The sequence below is a fragment of the Drosophila tropicalis genome, unplaced genomic scaffold (assembly GCF_018151085.1).
Source record: "Drosophila tropicalis isolate 14030-0801.00 unplaced genomic scaffold, ASM1815108v1 contig_694, whole genome shotgun sequence".
Lineage (NCBI taxonomy): Eukaryota > Metazoa > Arthropoda > Insecta > Diptera > Drosophilidae > Drosophila > Drosophila tropicalis.
In genome coordinates this window covers 4,260,230-4,276,709 of record NW_027173176.1, presented here as the reverse complement: position 1 = coordinate 4,276,709, position 16,480 = coordinate 4,260,230, and the positions used below count along the sequence as shown (strand labels likewise).

At 36.3% G+C, this 16,480-nt stretch overlaps 1 protein-coding gene and 1 long non-coding RNA gene across 2 annotated transcripts in view; one reads left to right on the top strand and one right to left on the bottom strand.

Annotated features, from left to right (window-relative positions):
* The first annotated feature begins 3,616 nt into the window (after positions 1 to 3,616).
* On the top strand, positions 3,617 to 4,387 carry LOC137579254 (uncharacterized). The gene is made up of 3 exons (XR_011032785.1): positions 3,617 to 3,694; positions 3,774 to 3,974; positions 4,040 to 4,387. It is a non-coding gene; the product is annotated as an uncharacterized lncRNA (long non-coding RNA).
* A 5,922-nt stretch (positions 4,388 to 10,309) lies between these two features.
* dpr6 (defective proboscis extension response 6) overlaps positions 10,310 to 16,480 on the bottom strand; it is a 105,439-nt gene continuing 99,268 nt past the window's right edge. Inside the window, exon 7 of the mRNA XM_068292545.1 lies at positions 10,310 to 11,195. Coding sequence (XP_068148646.1) covers positions 10,840 to 11,195 — 356 coding nt within the window. The 3' untranslated portion in view covers positions 10,310 to 10,839. The remainder of the gene's footprint in view (positions 11,196 to 16,480) is intronic.

The following is a 16,480-nucleotide window of genomic DNA, read 5'->3' as shown; positions in this document are numbered from 1 at the left end:
GCCTCATTTAGAGAGGCCTACAATGAATAGATGCCGAGTCTTATCATTTATCATGCTACGTAACACATACATCGTATCTTGGTATCATCTTTACATCACTTGTCCCAGGCATTATGCTTGGCTGACAACAATAACCACTTGAGAGCCAAACACTCAACGATATTTGACTCACAACCAGAAACAGGAACTGGAATACTACATACTATAAATGGAAGTAAAAGCCAGAGCAGGAGCAGGGGTCAAAGCAATTCAAGCGTAGTCCGTGTGGAAGGTCAATTCGAGTTGTTGAATTGTCAAAGTGTTTTTACGTTTCGCCTCGTATGGCAAAGGGCAACTGCTCAACGGTACATTGACCAAGCAAGAGGAGGACAAGGAACAGAAGGAGGTGAATAGTATTTCAACTACGGCTATAGCTTCTATATTCATATATACATTTTACATGGATTTATTTGTATCTCTGCTGTTTTATTAATGCATTGTAATGCTCGTAAAGTGCTGGCAAATATTTGGCCACATCTGTCCATGTTCATTCATAAATTATGGACCTATTGCATTTATCAGAGTTTCAAGTGTCGCGTTGCATGCAAAATATGTTTTTATTGATATCACGCATACGGCGTGTTGGTCCCTTGCCCCATCTCCGACCTCCCAACTCACGCACATTAGACCGAGATGCAAAAAGAGGGAGAAAACAAATTTATAATATTGGCGATAATTTGTACAAATTATGGTTGCAATTACAAGTTGCATTTAGTCTATCTTACCTCTACCCATTCTCGTTTGCCACATTTGTAAATTGGTGTCAAATTTATTTCTATTGTCCACCCAATGAAAGTAATTACGGAATTTAAAGAGGAATGCAAAAGGTTCGTATGTATGAAAACAACAAATATTTCGATTAAAATTTTCAAATGTTAATCGGTTTGCTGTGTGCCTCTCTTACCCACCAACCCATTATATATTACCATGAAAATTAGCGAGCCAATAATATTGAATTGAGCCAATACAAATGCGACGCCCCTCAAAAAGGTAACAATGTTCAAAAGATTCGGTCGCATTGGCGGGTGGTATTGGGGGAGACCGCAACATTGTTGCATTGTTGGTTTGCCTGCAAAGTGATTTACGCAATTAAAATTATTTTATTCAAATGGTATATAATTCAACTGGCATTTCATGCGGTTCCTGTAGCGGCCAGTTAATGCCAGGCCACATCACGGCCCAAAATTACGCACTCAAAATGTAAACAGTCGTTGACAATCAATGCTCACCCACATCCCCACCCACTCTCCCGCACCACCATACACACACACACACATGTATACATAAATATATATGTAGTAACTATAAATTTCACGTAGATATTCATATAAAAATGTTAGCCAGATAAGAATTCTTTAAAAACCCATCACCTTTTGCCTGATACGCTACAAAAATCGAAATATACAATCAAATAGATTACTGTCTTTGATTTCATCTGGACTTGGGCTTATTACCTTTGTATTCTAATATCCGTTTGTACATATATTTTCCTTGGAAACAAACGAGAAAAGAAAAGGAACAAAAAAGAATTCGGTTTAGAGTGGATGTGTTTCCCCTTGCAACTCACAACTCATTTCCTTATCTTTGTTATTGTTTTCACTCGTTCGGATATTTGTCAGACGAATTAGGCGCTTAACCAGCCGTGGTCATGGCATTACTAGGGATTTCATCGATGTATCTAGATTTGCAGTTAAATTAGCGTGCAAATGTTACCAAAACTACACAGGGAGACACTCAAATATGTATGTCAAATATGTATGTATATAAAATCCTCGACCTCTGACCTCTGTGTGCGTGTGTGTGTGTGTATTTGTTGTTGTTGAATGGAAAACGAAGAGAAAACTCGTCGAGTGCCTCATAGGCATAGGCTTTAAGTGGGTTTAAAATTGATTTCAAATGCCCCGCTGTGTTCAAATCAATATTAAGATGTGATGCCTGCCTGAGAGAGGATGATGGCAAGCGTAGGCAACAAATGTGGCTAATGCCATGCCATTAAGTAAAATCTATCAAGCCAAATTACATGCCTATATCCGGGGTCCATGTCTATGGTGGTCTGGTGGTCTGGGGCTCTGGGCCCTCGGCTCTACGCTTTTGGCTCTGTGTCTGCGTCTAATAACTCGAAAGTCTAAGGTCCAGAGACGGTCGAGAACAACAGCTTAGCACTGCGGTTGCTTAGGCAACCGAAAAATTTGCATAAACAGCGCGCATCAATTTGGAGTCAAGGAAGCGTATAAATATTTTTATGCCAACGCAGTGCCCTCTGTTTGTTCAGACTAATCTTAATGCTTCACTTTTGCCTAGATACATCACATCTACTCTCTCACACACACACTTAGTGTGTGTGTGGGTGTGGTCGCTGGTCAGTTTTTGTGGTCGCAGCAGCTCCACATTATTAATTTCCATTCGAATGCAGAGATGCATAAGGATTAGCAGGGATTTTGTGGCGAATTTTAATAGAATTACAGCTGAAACGAAGTGATTTCACCCAATGATTGCTGCTGCTGATGCTGCTGCTGCGGCAGCCGCGACATTTAAAGGCCATTGGTTCTTGTTAATAAATGAGCCAAAGCATGCATTTCAATTGCCATTCTGGTTGCGGGTTTTCATTAGCTGCCAAATTTCACAGCTCAACGACTTCTTCATTAAAAATATAATTATAACTACACTTGTAGGAAAACTTAGAATTAAACATTGTAAGCAATTTCTATGTTAGTTAAACAAAATGAAGCAATTATAGACAAGGAACCCCAAAAAAATATCTTATATTTTCAGCAGAACCTTATGAATGCATTATTGATTTCCTCAAATGCTTTAATGACTATTTTGCCAATCGAAATCTATTACGAGTTAAAAGTAACTGTATTTTAGAAAAGAATTTATATTTCTCTTATTCTTAGACGATTTTAAAATTATACAAACGGACTTTTGCTCTAACTCAGATGGAGATTTCAAGTGTAACGAAACTGTACGATCATAAAGATTATTTGAATCGGTTTGGGATATATTTAAGTAGCTGCTAATTTTAAACGGGGAACCCGTCTACAATAGCATTTTGTCATTCAGAATCTTCAGTTGACGATCTTTGAGTAATTCGATTAACAAAGAAACCAAAAAACATGAAGCAGTTCCTTTTCCCTGCAATGCCGTACTGGCCGGTTGGATTGAGAATCATCATCAGCATCTACGTAGGACGCATTAATACATCGTCAGTAGGACCAATTCCCGCTCAAATTGTTGCTGATCTGCTTTTACTTCGAACTTGATGGCTATAAATTTGGTGTAAAGTGATACCAAAGATTCTTCGAAAGGAAGAAGCTGATCAAAATTGTTCAAATACTCGAAGTCGCTGCATTCTACGCGTTGCACACTTCTCACCAAAATTAACATACTTTTTTGCAAGGGTATTGTGGTATCTAACTTTTAAGTTTGTCAATTTCTTTCGTCATCGGTTTGTTTCATCGGAAATACTTCTATTATTTGATTCTTTATATTGTTTGCGATAAGCCAAAGTGTATTTGAGATAAGTCGAAATCGGTTCGGTGTCTATAAAAACAATCGCTGAATTCAGGGGGAACACAGTCTACAATGATTCGATCGGTGTGCATTGTGGTCCTCTGCCTATTTGCGTTTGGTTATGCAGAGCCTTCAACTGGTGGTAAGTTAAAGGATTAACCAGGAAAGAAAACCAAAATTATTTTCATCTTATCCGGTTGATGGTAATTCATTCATTTCAGATGGCCATGTGTGGGTAGCTGGAAATTTGTCTATTCCTTTTCCAAGCAATGCCATTCATGCCGGATGGATTCAGGATGGCACCCAAATCTACGTAGGACGCATAACTCATACGCAACAAGGCACACTTACCGCTCAAGTTGTTGCCGAAAAGGGAACGGCGTTCGCCGCTTACTACCTAACAAATAATTCCTGGGCATGTGGTAAGAAGTAACAGCCCTTAACAGGTGCAGCTTTAATGAATGACTCGGTATTGTGTCGCATACAGATTACCACTTTATATATGACATATTGGTAGACAAAGGGGATTTCGAATATGCTTGGATACGGAGCTACGATGGATTCTATGAGAAAGGCTCCGTATCTGTGGGCACATTGAACCACAAAGATCAAGTTTTCATTTGTCGTGCATGGCTTAATGGAGAGTTACTACTTGGAAACAAGTATGGAAATGACAAGTTCTGTTACGTTTTTTCACTCGCTGGTATAAAAAGGACGAAAGATTTGACAAATACGAGATTCTGGTGGCCCGTCCAAAATGTCACGGCTAATAGTAGATTAAATGTTTTAACGATTGCTAATAAACAGATTTATGTTGGACGGAGAAAAAAGAGAATGTAGAACCAAAATGAAAGCAATGCTCCAAGTAGACAAACAGAGGGTCAGGCATGGCATATGAGATCGTCTAGTCATGGTGATTAAGAATACATAGACTCCATTCAGTCGGAGATGCCAATCCCATCTTTTTGAGAGGGTACGCTACGCCACTGTCAATAGCAACAGACCTTTGTTTTTGTTGTGTTGCTTAGTCATTCATTTTTTATCTCTCGAGTGAAGGTGTGATCATTTGTCGTTTGTTTTGACAAGAACAAGTTTTTGTTGTTGTCTTTACTTGTTACGCCTATAATTTAATAACTTTTATTTATTAATCAAATTATAATGTCTATCCGCTAAAGCTTAACTGTGATAAGTGATTCGGAACTTGGTGAAGATGAGTAATATTATGAAACAGACTGAGAAAACCTTTAAGCTCCTGCCCCCTTTAGTAGTTCTAACATATTAGATGAGGCCCATTTTTTTACCTGTTGCAATCTATGTCACAAAATTAGCAGTAGCTGAAATAATTAATACTAATACTTCAGCAATACTCCTGAAGAAGCTCACGTCTCGAGCAAACTGAATGAATCAATCAAAATGTTTATGAATCAGTATTAAACAGATGTTTGTTTTTTTACGTTTTGGTTGGTATAAAATATACTTGAAACCTCACCAATAAGTGAACATTGGCCAATGTTTATAACAAAAATGATGGCAACAAATGACAAATAAAAAAAACTAATTAACGAAGTATTGCCAAACAGATTCTTAAAGTTTAACGCAATGAACTTTTATGGTAAGTTTAGTTGCTTTAAAGTAATGCAATTCGCATTTATTTATACATAACATACAAACCTGTGAGCGATATCTGAATAAATGTTATTAGGTTATAGATTCCTTAAATGAAAGATGAGAGCAAAATATTAGTAATTGAAGAAAATAAGAGCCCTTGGAAATTTATCAATTTTATTCGCAGTAAAGTTAGGTTTCTTTTCCTATTCTGAGACAGTGCACCTGCCAGATGGGCCAGACCATTGCTGGTTTGTTTTTTAGGTCTTTGGCATCTCCCATAGGAACAATTTGTTAAGGGTATGTAAGCTTCGGTTGACCAATGACTGGCTGGTTAGCTGTATAGCTGGCTGCCTGGCTGCCTTGGCTGGGTTATGTCTATCCTCTGCTATCCTTTCTTTTCCGTTTTAAGCTCTTTCGATTTATTTGCTGACCCAGTTTTCAACGACTTCATTCTCCATCGCTACTTTTCGTTCCTGCAGTTGCTGTTCCAGCTCCTGCTCCTGCCATCCTGGCTGGCTGTCTATAATCCAGCGATTACATGTGACACACACGCATACGTTGCAGCTTATTTTTCATTTCTTTGGCTGTCGTTGCGCATTTGTTGAGTAGAGTAGTGTATTGTGCGGATGCGGATGCCGAAAGAGACAGAGAGTAAGAGACAAGGGGAGGCTGCCTGATGGGTTGGGGCGTTGATGTGGCAGCTGTTATATTCCCCTTGTAGTTTGCATAAATAATTGAACAGCTCTCATCTCATATCGAAATTAAGCTACGCCACCTACCACCCGCCCCACGTGACCGTATTGAGAAATTGCAAATTCTTCTAGTTGCCAAGATTAAAACACATTTTGAAAATGTAATTTAAAAAAAAAATTATTTATTCGTTACGATTTTTATTTCGTCATCCTGTTGTTGTTGTTCTTCGGACAAAGGACAATCAGCAATTGCATTTTGTTGCCTTTTTTGTGAGTTTTCTCTAGTTTTTAGTTGTTTTGTTTTTTTTTTTTTTTTTTTTTGTTTTCTTTAGTTTCTGTTATGTTTAGTTTGCAGTTTGCCCTTAAAGCAAATGTTTTCCTGACATTTGCACAAAATGTTGATGACAAATATTTTTGCTTTTGTTGTTGTTGTTGCTTTCGCTTTTCGTTTTCGTTCTCGTTTTGGTTTTTTGGTTTATGGTTTTGGTTTTCATTTTCGTTTTTGGTTTTCGTTTTGCTATTATTATTAATATTATTTCTGTTGCTATTTTGTTGTTTATTATTGTTGTAATAGGTTGCTATTTTTGTTTATTATGTCATATTTATGGTGTTTCTTTGCTCTTACAAATGGGCACACACGCATACACAGATCTATATAGTAAATATATATACTTATATATTCGACTAGTTATGGCCATTTACTTTAGTTAAGTTAGTTAGTTTTGTAACAGTTAAAAAGAAATTTCAAGTTCTTAACTTTCGTTTTGGTTTTTTGTTTTTTATACAGTTCAATTTGTTCGATTCATTTAACCTATTAACTATGCAATTTAGCTCGTGTGAATGTTTGTGTGTATGTATGTATGTATGTAAGCATACACCTATACAAACACACACACACACACACACACACTTGCATATGCATGTGTATATAGTTATGCAGTTCTGCATTTTGCACTAATTAACTTTAATATACAGGAATTATTTAGCTGATGGCCAACTATTATGTAGATTTATGTACTTTACTTTAATGCATGGCAAATGTTTGTGGGGCTTATGGAATTAGCTGGATTGTTCATATACAAATTGGCTGGCATATGTATTCCTATATATGTATGTATGTATGTATGTATTTTCATTTGCATATATGCATGTATGTACCTATATGTATGCATCTGTAGAGATCCTAAATACACTTATATCTAAACTTGTTTCTATGCGTTAATCCATTCAGTGTATGAAGTCTGTGTCCTTATCTTTTTACTTTCATTGGCTTGTAGTTCTGTGACAGTGAGTGTTAGTGTGTGTGTGTGACATGGCTTACATTGTGCTGGACAATCCTTCCCTTGGCCAAACTCACGATGCTTGTCAACTCAATAATATCATTTGTCATAATTGAATTCTCACAAATTTCATTTTGATTTGTTTTAAATACATTAAATGAAGACATTTAAAAATGAATTCAACTTGTCCATTCAACAAAGTTAAAGCAATTCTCCAAACACCTCCCTGCTAATGTCTCTATTCTGCCTTCTAACTGTCAACATTATTAGTTTCATTTCCATTGAGACAGAATTCTCACTGGCAAGTAAGTTATTAAACTTTTAAATGCATTTGTCAAAAATATAATCAAAGAAAATCAACAAAAACAAGAAGAAATCAACAAGGAGACAGATGAATTCACAAGCTAGTGTAATTGCAATTGTAATTGATGATTGGCTTTTCAATAGAACTGATACAATGAGAAGTTTGTCCTCTTTTTCGTGCTAAGCCGCTTTAATGAGTTATTTTCGCTTCTTTGCTATTCTATGCAATGAATAAAGAGCCTGCAGTTAATTAATAATATGAAACCTGAATTTGTGTCAGATTAACACTGGCCTTTTATGTTAAACTATCTGATTTCAAATCGATAATGCCTTCCAATTAAACAACTAAAAAATGGAAACGTTCGTGAATGGGCAGGGGAAATTTGAGAAAAATGAGGAAAATAATAACTAGTCTCCAGAAATAAGGCTCAAATAATCGTAGAAAAAACTTTTAAAAATCATTATATGAAATTTAATCATTATATGAAATTTAAGACCACTAATTGGACTTGGATTGAGTATTTAGAATAATGCGATGAATATGAAAAGTACGCACACACACAAACATATAACTAGCTATGATAGTACATTTGTTGTTTTATATAGTTATTAGCCTGGTTATCCCAGGCTATCCTAGAATCCGTTAATAATTAACATTATTTGTAGTTTTACATCTAATATTTAAACATAATGAAGAAATTTATGCTATCGTTTTTTGTTTGGTTTTTTATTTTGTTTGATTTTGTTGTCGATGATTTTACTGTTGGTTCGAAAATGTATTTGTAATTTGGCATTAATTTTATGGAAAATATGAAAACGTTCAGACGGACACATTTTAATTGCCAACCGTTTGCATTTACGTTTTTTTTTAAACATAAATGAAAATTAGGTATTTGACAGTTCATTTTTATTGAAATTTCCTTGAATATAAACGTCCAGATTTTGTTATTTTTTAATTATTGCAATTAAAAATTTATAAATTCTATGGGTATATATTTTCATACCATTCACCGGAACTGCATTGGCTTAGCACAAGTCACCAAAGAGAAATGTAACGGGCGTAAACACTGGACTAGGTATCAGTAGCAAGTCGTATGGATGACTACCCAGATGAGATTTGTTTCTTACAAAGGTCCGTTTCAATACCATAGCAATTTGTTTTTTTAGAGTTGTGTCGTTTGGTGCATGGTATCCTAAAGTCGTATACATGGGTACATAATATTTGAGGCATTTATGCGGTGTGTCAACATGGCTTTTGGCTTTTTGCCTGTCAGAAGTCAAAGTGTTAAACGCATTGCATTGTCTAGTCGGTGCTAAATTAAATTGTATAATTAAAATTTTGCGGCCACAGGAATTGTGGAAATTAAAATCTGAATTTATTTTCATAGCTAAATTTCATTTAATGTAATTAAAATTCAAATATCATTAAACAACAAAAAATCATTGAGTTGAGAAAAAAAATTGGCTACTAATGAAGAAATCAACATTATGGTTAATGAAATTTTAACAATTAGAATTGTCACTGACTACAAATTACAATAGAAAATATATACCCTAAAAAGCGTTTGGTATACAAAATGCATAACTGTTGACCATTTTGAAATATTTAAAGAAACGTTTCTTAAATTGTGATACTCTGATTCTCCGTATGAAGTAGAATAGCTTGCCTTTAAGCTTAATATATTATATATTAAAACTCAGGACATTTTGTAGATTCCTTGAAGTCTGTCTAGATCGAGCAATTTTCTATTGAGCTCAATTAATGTAGATAGATTTGATAATTTGCATTTTGACTTACCAAGTTTAGCAATGAAGACCATGTAAATTAAAGAAGGTTATCTCCTCGAATTTTTCATAATAAGGAAATCTAAAATCATAAAAAAAACAATAAATAAATTAGAAAAAAATAATAAGGGGTAAAGAAAGATACAAAAAGAAGAGCAAAAGTAAATAACAATTCTTAACAGTTTTCCTTTGTATAGGTTAAAGTTATAGCTTATGATTGAAATTGATGTACAAAAAGAAAAAAAAAAGGAAAAGTCATAAAATTCAATCAAAAAAACCAAAAATAATGCCTTTTGTAGTGGTTATGAACAAGTGGGTGAATAAATGGTTAATGGGTGGCGCTTCGCTGTTCGTGGAAATGGGAAAATTGCTTTACATTTGGTTTGGAAAATTGCGCCGAGTACATATTTGCATGATATGGCAATTAATTTAAATGTTTTATGGCAAACCATTTGGTTTTTTCATCAATTCTCCATATTATTATTATTATATTTTGTTTTATTAATTTTTATTTTTATTTTTTTTTTTTTTGATTTGTTCGTTTCTTTTTTTATTGTTTTTTTGGTTTTTTTTTTGTATTTTGTTTGCTGTTATTGCTACGGATTTTTATCTAATTATATTTAATATAGCTCGTACTGTACATTGCATTTTATTTGATTATATATTAATTTATATTAAAAGGGTCATCGCTGCGAGCCATATGCGAGATTATTCTTTCGACTTTATCGCATCGACATTTATTCTACTAGCGTTTTTTGTTTTTCTTTTTTTGTTTGGAGTTTTCTCCCATTTTTAATGGGTGATAATTTTGTTGATGTTGTTGTTTATGCTTGTTATTTACACGCTCTTATACAACGAGTGGAGCAACAAAAAAAAAAAAAAAAAAAAAAATTACTTTATTAAATATACACATTAAATGGTAATTCATTAGGTTTTACATATGTATTTCAGCTTTACAATAGACAAGTAAGAATGAGGAGGAGAGGGAAGGGAAGATCGGCATCTGATTTACGAATGCACAAATATTGATGTATTCAATTTAAAGGCAATGTTAAATAAATAATTAGTAACAAAATATAATAATTTTAATTAACAGCCTTTAATAAAGACATCAAATATTTGTTCAACATTAAAAATGTATTTCCCTCTCCTCTGTTTTGTTTTTCTTTCTTTTTTTTTTGTGTTGCAGTATGAAGTCGAATGGTATGGCAAATCATTTGACCCAATTCTGATTGATTCTATGTCATTGTTATAAGCCGATTGCATAATAGTTATAGACATACATATGTAATATCATATTCTAGATAGATGTGTGGGGAATTGGGGGAGGGCTGCGGAGGGTCAAAACTGTTTTAGATATGCCACACACACATTCGTAAAGCGTTGTGTGTGCGTATGTCATATCAACAATTTTGTTCTCTTTATACTTTTGATTTTTGGTAGCACAGTTTAAAACAGAGACATTCACACACTTTTATTACCATTTTGTATTTTTTAGTTTCACTTTCATACCTTTTTCTCTTTCACACACACGCACACAGACAGAGACATTTCATGTGCTGCTGGGATGCTGCTTAAATTACGCTAGTTTAGTTGTCGTTGTGAGTGCCTCAATTTGATCATCTGTGGCAGAGCCGTTTGGCATGGACATGAACATGACCATGGTCATCGGTATAAACGTGGGTGCTGGCGTTAGTGTGAGCATGGGCGTGGCATGTGGCTTGGCGACAGATGTTGACCGCAGTTGATGACACTGTGGCAGCGCGACGTTTTGATGCTGATGCTCCAGATAATGATGATGATGATGATGATGATGACGATGATGGTGGTGCGGCTGATGTTGCTGCACTTTCACTTGTTGTGGCCGCCACACAGTGATGACTGTAGCATAGCACGAGACTCAGTAGCAGAACAATTGTAAGCCAATTGTACTGACAACCGGATGAGCCAGTTTGCATTGCCTCCGGATGTTCACCTGAAATTATGGCCCGAACTAATTTCAACTTTATTGCATTGTCTTGAGCTTAGACGTTAAATTTGTACACGAACAATAAGAGCAGTAAATAAATGTATCTATTTGTATATGTGTTATTTATATTTGTGTCTGTATACGTGTGTGTGTGTGCGTCTATTCGTGTGTTTTGTAAGTTGCTATTTGTATCTGCAAGTCAAAGTCAGCGTGCCGTAACCGAATTGGAATTCTTGTACTCGTCCTTGTCCTCGACTGTCGTTTGTCTCTTTATTTGTTGCGCTCTGTTTGCCCTCTGCACATGCAAGTGTTTTTGCTTATCTATTTGCTTGTTTGTGTTTGTGTATAAATATTTAATTAATGTGCAAAGTGTTCAGGGTAGTGTCCCGTGCCAAAACTGCCCAAGGGAAATCGTCAGAGAAATATCTAACTCGACTCTCCCTCCCCTCTTTCTCTCTTTCTCTTCTATATTCTGTCATTCAGTGAATATAAATTATTTAAATATCAAATTTATATTATAGTTGAACAATTACCCAATATTTTCAACCAAAAATCACTTAAAAATTAGGCCATTATAAATTTGGATGGCGAACCCGAACAACAAGCCAGCTAGGCAACGATAAACTTTGGTGAAGAATTCACTGGGAAAATGTCTGACACGCATTTTCACACATAGCATAGTTTTGTTTACAATTTTCATTGCAAACGCCTGTAAGTATGCAGCGAAATGTTTAATTGGCGAAATGAAGTACCACTATATATACATGCGTACATATAAACTCATTGACTTGCCCAAACTGAATCAAACACCAACCCTCCCAGAAGCCCACTTGAAAGATCTTGTCGATTAAAACAAAAATGTTGCCTTACTTCTTGCCATATAAGGGTGTCTGTGTGTCTGTGTGTGTGTGCATTTGAGTGTGTGTCGTGTCCTCGTAAATTGATTGAGTTCAATTTTTCAAGCAATTAAGTTTGACACTTGAAACCCAATACACAATGGAGTAAGCAAACAATGCCAGAGAGCGACCACCAAAGGCATCTGCGTGGGTATGTGTAAAGAATACAAAAACAAAAACCATGTTAATAATAACAGAAGAAAAAGAGACAGAGAGGTTGAGGAAGAGGGAGATTTGTGGTTCATATGGTTAATTTCCTTGTTTCGTGATAAGCTCGGGAAACGGAATCCCACTCCCCTTACCTGTTTCGCTCTCTTTTTGTCTCTGTTGCTCTTTATTGTTCTATAGCTTTGATTTTGAGTTCGAATTTATTTCACTTGTAAGCGGTTTGAGCTGCAGCTGTTTAATAAATTTGATGCCGCAGCTTTGCTCGATCTTGAAATAAACATATTACGCATACGCAATGTGGGCGACAGGCAGGAGCAGCAGCAGTAGCAAACCGAAATATGTTTATATGTATACATTCGGTGTGTGTGCCATAGGCAGAACACAATGTATTTGTTGACAGCACTGGAATTATTAATAACATACGTGGCTCACATAATTCATCATCAGAGAGCAGACACAAGGCCACTTGCCATCACATAAGAGGAAGACCCTACGACCTCCGTTGGTTCCCCTAACCATTCAATTTTACTTGGTTTTTTTGGGCATAACTTAAATATCTTTCAGACTAAAGCTGTGAAAACACAAGTCACAAGCCAGCTAAGCCAAACAAAAGCGAGTAAAGTGCAAGAAATGATGGTAAAAATTCTATGTGGAATGAGCGCTTGGAATTGTGTATGTGTGTGTGTGTGGGTAGCGAAAGAAAAACGATGAACGAAAGAATGTAAAGAAAAGTAAGAGGAAAAAGAAAAAAATGATTGTAACTGAAATATGCAAAATTAGCGCTGATGGATTTTCAGGAAGGAAACCGGGCATGTAGAGGCGGCAGGAAGCAGTAGCTAAGCAAGTAGCTAGTTTCCAGACACAGACAGACAGATAAAATGAAAAGAAACGATGGCAAAAGAGCCTCAAGGGCGGAGGACGAAGGACTTGCAGCAGCAGCCAAATGGCTGAGCTGCATGCACGTAGTTTTTGAGTGTCTTTACGAGCAGCTTTGCATACTTTGGCAGCATTTTTACATTTCGCAACGCGTTTTGTTTGTGCATTTGCCGCCGCACGGATGTACGACAAAGAGAGTAATATTCGGAGTGATGGTGTGTGCTTGTGTTTATGTGCGTGTGTGTGTATGTGTGTGTGGGTGGGTTAAAAGAACACTTGAGCACTTTAGTAAGTGCGGCATAAAGCAGCGATTTGTCTTTGCTAAGCGGCTTTCAATTAGGCAACGATTGCTTTCCCCATTTATTTGTTTACTCTTGATTCGCACATTCAGTTAAAGGTTTCCCCATTATTGTTAAGTTATTAAATATATTATTTTAAATTTGCTTTGTGTTCATTAACTTGATGTTTTTCCCTCGTTAACGTTCTACTAATTTTGTTAAACATTCATAATCATTATTAAATTACACAGTTCATTAACGCGCTTGTTTTTGTTTCGTGCTCAGCTGAGCAGGCGACTGTTAAATAATTTTCATTATTCGAGTGCAAACAAGAGCGAATTAATGCAAAAAGTGTTGGTCGATTGCCATTACTTTGCACTCGGTATCGCAAGAATTCTGCCCAGATTCCAAAAGCATTTTACTTAGAGCAAAAAACGATTACCGTATCAGAGAGTTTTAAATAATCTATGTAACATGCTTTCAGTCGTTGTGGTATTTGACAGCAACAAAAGCGCTTCCGTACCCAATAAAGTAAGAGTGAATTATCTTTGTGAAAAGAATTTGGTCTTTAACTTTGTCAACATCTCCGTTTCAATTAAACTTCTGGAATGGGACTTGGCACATCTTTATAGCATACTTTTCTGGGCTCAATAACTCTGCATCCCAATAACGTTTGTATCTCTTTTTTCAAAATTAAATGATGAATTACATTTTTTAAGCAGTTATTAAACATGTTGTCTCCTGGTTATGGTAATCCAAATGTTCTATGCTAAATTTTTGATGAAAAGGAAACAACAAAACGAAACGCAGTTGAATGTGGCATACATTTAATCACACATTGGTCGGATATGGCCTTAAATGGCCTTGCCCTGCCCGTTCAGTCATTGTTTTACTCTGCGTGCTTATCAATTATGCATTTGCTATAAAAACGCTTTGCAGTTTGCTCGGTTGCTGTTGCCGCTGTTTGACACTGTGCACATCCGGTTGGGGCATGATAAGCATTTTACGAGTTTTATCGCGGTGCATGCAACGCGGGTTGCAAAAGGTTAAGAAGCATGCCTGTTGAGGTGGTTTTACTGCTTTTTATTTTCCACTTTGCTGCAAGTTTATAAATAAAATGTGCATATGTGACACTCACGCACGCAATGCCTGCGCCACCAGAGTTAAGTTGAGTTGAGTGTAGTCGAGTAGAGTAAGCCCGGATCAGGACCATCGTTTGTTGGCGGGGCCAGGAGTCAGGACTAAGGGCGTGGCTCAAAATACCAGCGCGTGAACAAAAACCGGAAGCCATGCATCGTCGTTGCTCTTACCCTCGTCTTCGCCTTCGTAGTCGTTGTCGCCCTCACACACTACCTTCCTCTCGTCCAGTTGCACGCCTCTTTATTGTTTTTGCCACACGTTGCGGTTGGGTAAAGTTGTGCCTCGCACATTTCTGGATATGTTTTTCATTCTGCGTTGACATTTACTTTGCTGTCATTAATTTTAAGCTGCATGCTTTTTCGGTCTCGACAACAGCGAACAACAATGGGCAAAACTACTCGCATTTTGCATGGCCCCGTGATCTCTATGGTCCCAGCAAGCTTCTTTTGCCTACCAGAGCAGCCAATCCGGAATATTTTCAACATTAAGAGAGGCGGAGAAGAGAGAAAAATTGTCGAGGCAAAAGTTTTCCACAATCTACTACTTTGGCAAACAACCGTAATACCTGTGATTGTTTATAGGTTCGGGAAAAATAAAAAGAGCTATCACAAGAGCCCATAAACTTTCGACTCGACAAACTAATGTTATTGTGAATACGTATGTATGTATATAGTGGATATAAGATAAGTGCACAGATCTTTTCTCTCTTACTCTTTTGCTCCCTTGGTTGAAGTTTAATTCATTCTATTGAAAACCATATTTGGATGTTTGAAAACTTTCATAGATACAAATTTAAGTGAATCTGTCTGTCTGTCTGTCTGTTTGTCTCTCCCACTTTTCCACGCCTACTGGGGCTTTCAAATTGCAATTTAAAAGTTTCCCTTTTTGAATTTTATAGAGACATATACATACATATATATGTATATAAATATAAATTTTGTGTATTTTTTAGTTGTTTTGTTTCGTACAATTTGTTTTGATTTTATTTGGCACAAAACTATTTGCAAAGTTTCACATTTAATGCGCAAATACGTATTATATACCCCACCCCGCCATCCTTCCATTAGTCAGGCAGTCAGTCAGTCAGTCTTTCACTACCATACGCCCTTTCAATTCGACCCCTCCCGCTCCCTATCAAACGACCTTTGTCCTGTGTCCTGTTGTAATACATTCTAACAATATTGTCGTTTGTCGCAGCATTTCGTTTCGTTTCGTTGCAAAAACTTTTTGTACCGACTGGGCTGAAATAATAATTGAATGTCACTTGAACGACAAGTTGTGCTCGAGAGGAGAGCTCAAGCTCCGTAGCCGAAGCCAGACCAGAGTTAGCGACATACCAGCCAGAGAGATCTGAAGCTAAAAACTACCAACAATTTTGTCAAAGTGACAAAATGCCGTTTGGAGGCTGCCAGGCAGCCAAAAAACTTGTTTTTACAGGCTTAGCCAAGTTTCTATATATGTACGTATATATATATTTGTATATATAAAAGAAAGTGTGCATTTGTGTGTGTATTTTATCAGTGGTTTGGTTGGATTTTGGCTTGCCTTACGACTTTGTTGAGTCCAGAAGAATCCAGGCCAAAAATTTGAATTGAATTTTGAGCAGTTCAAGAGGAATTTTTAATTGAGAGCTGAAACTAATGCAGCACACAGAGGGAAATCTTAGCACTTTGGTTCCCCCCAAACAACCCCAAAGCTCAAGCAGAAAGCAAACCGCAAAAATAGTTTCGTTAGTTGTGCAACAAAAAACAAAAAAAAAAACCTATATACAAAAAAAAAAAAAAAAGAAACAAACAGACAAAATGGAAAAGACCAAAGCCAAAAATCTAAGCCAAGCCAAAGCTGCAACCACACTTTAAGTCCCTGAAAGCGACTCATATAAATCACGAATGAATTAAGTGTGGCCTGACCAGTTTTTCCTCCAGCTCCAGCC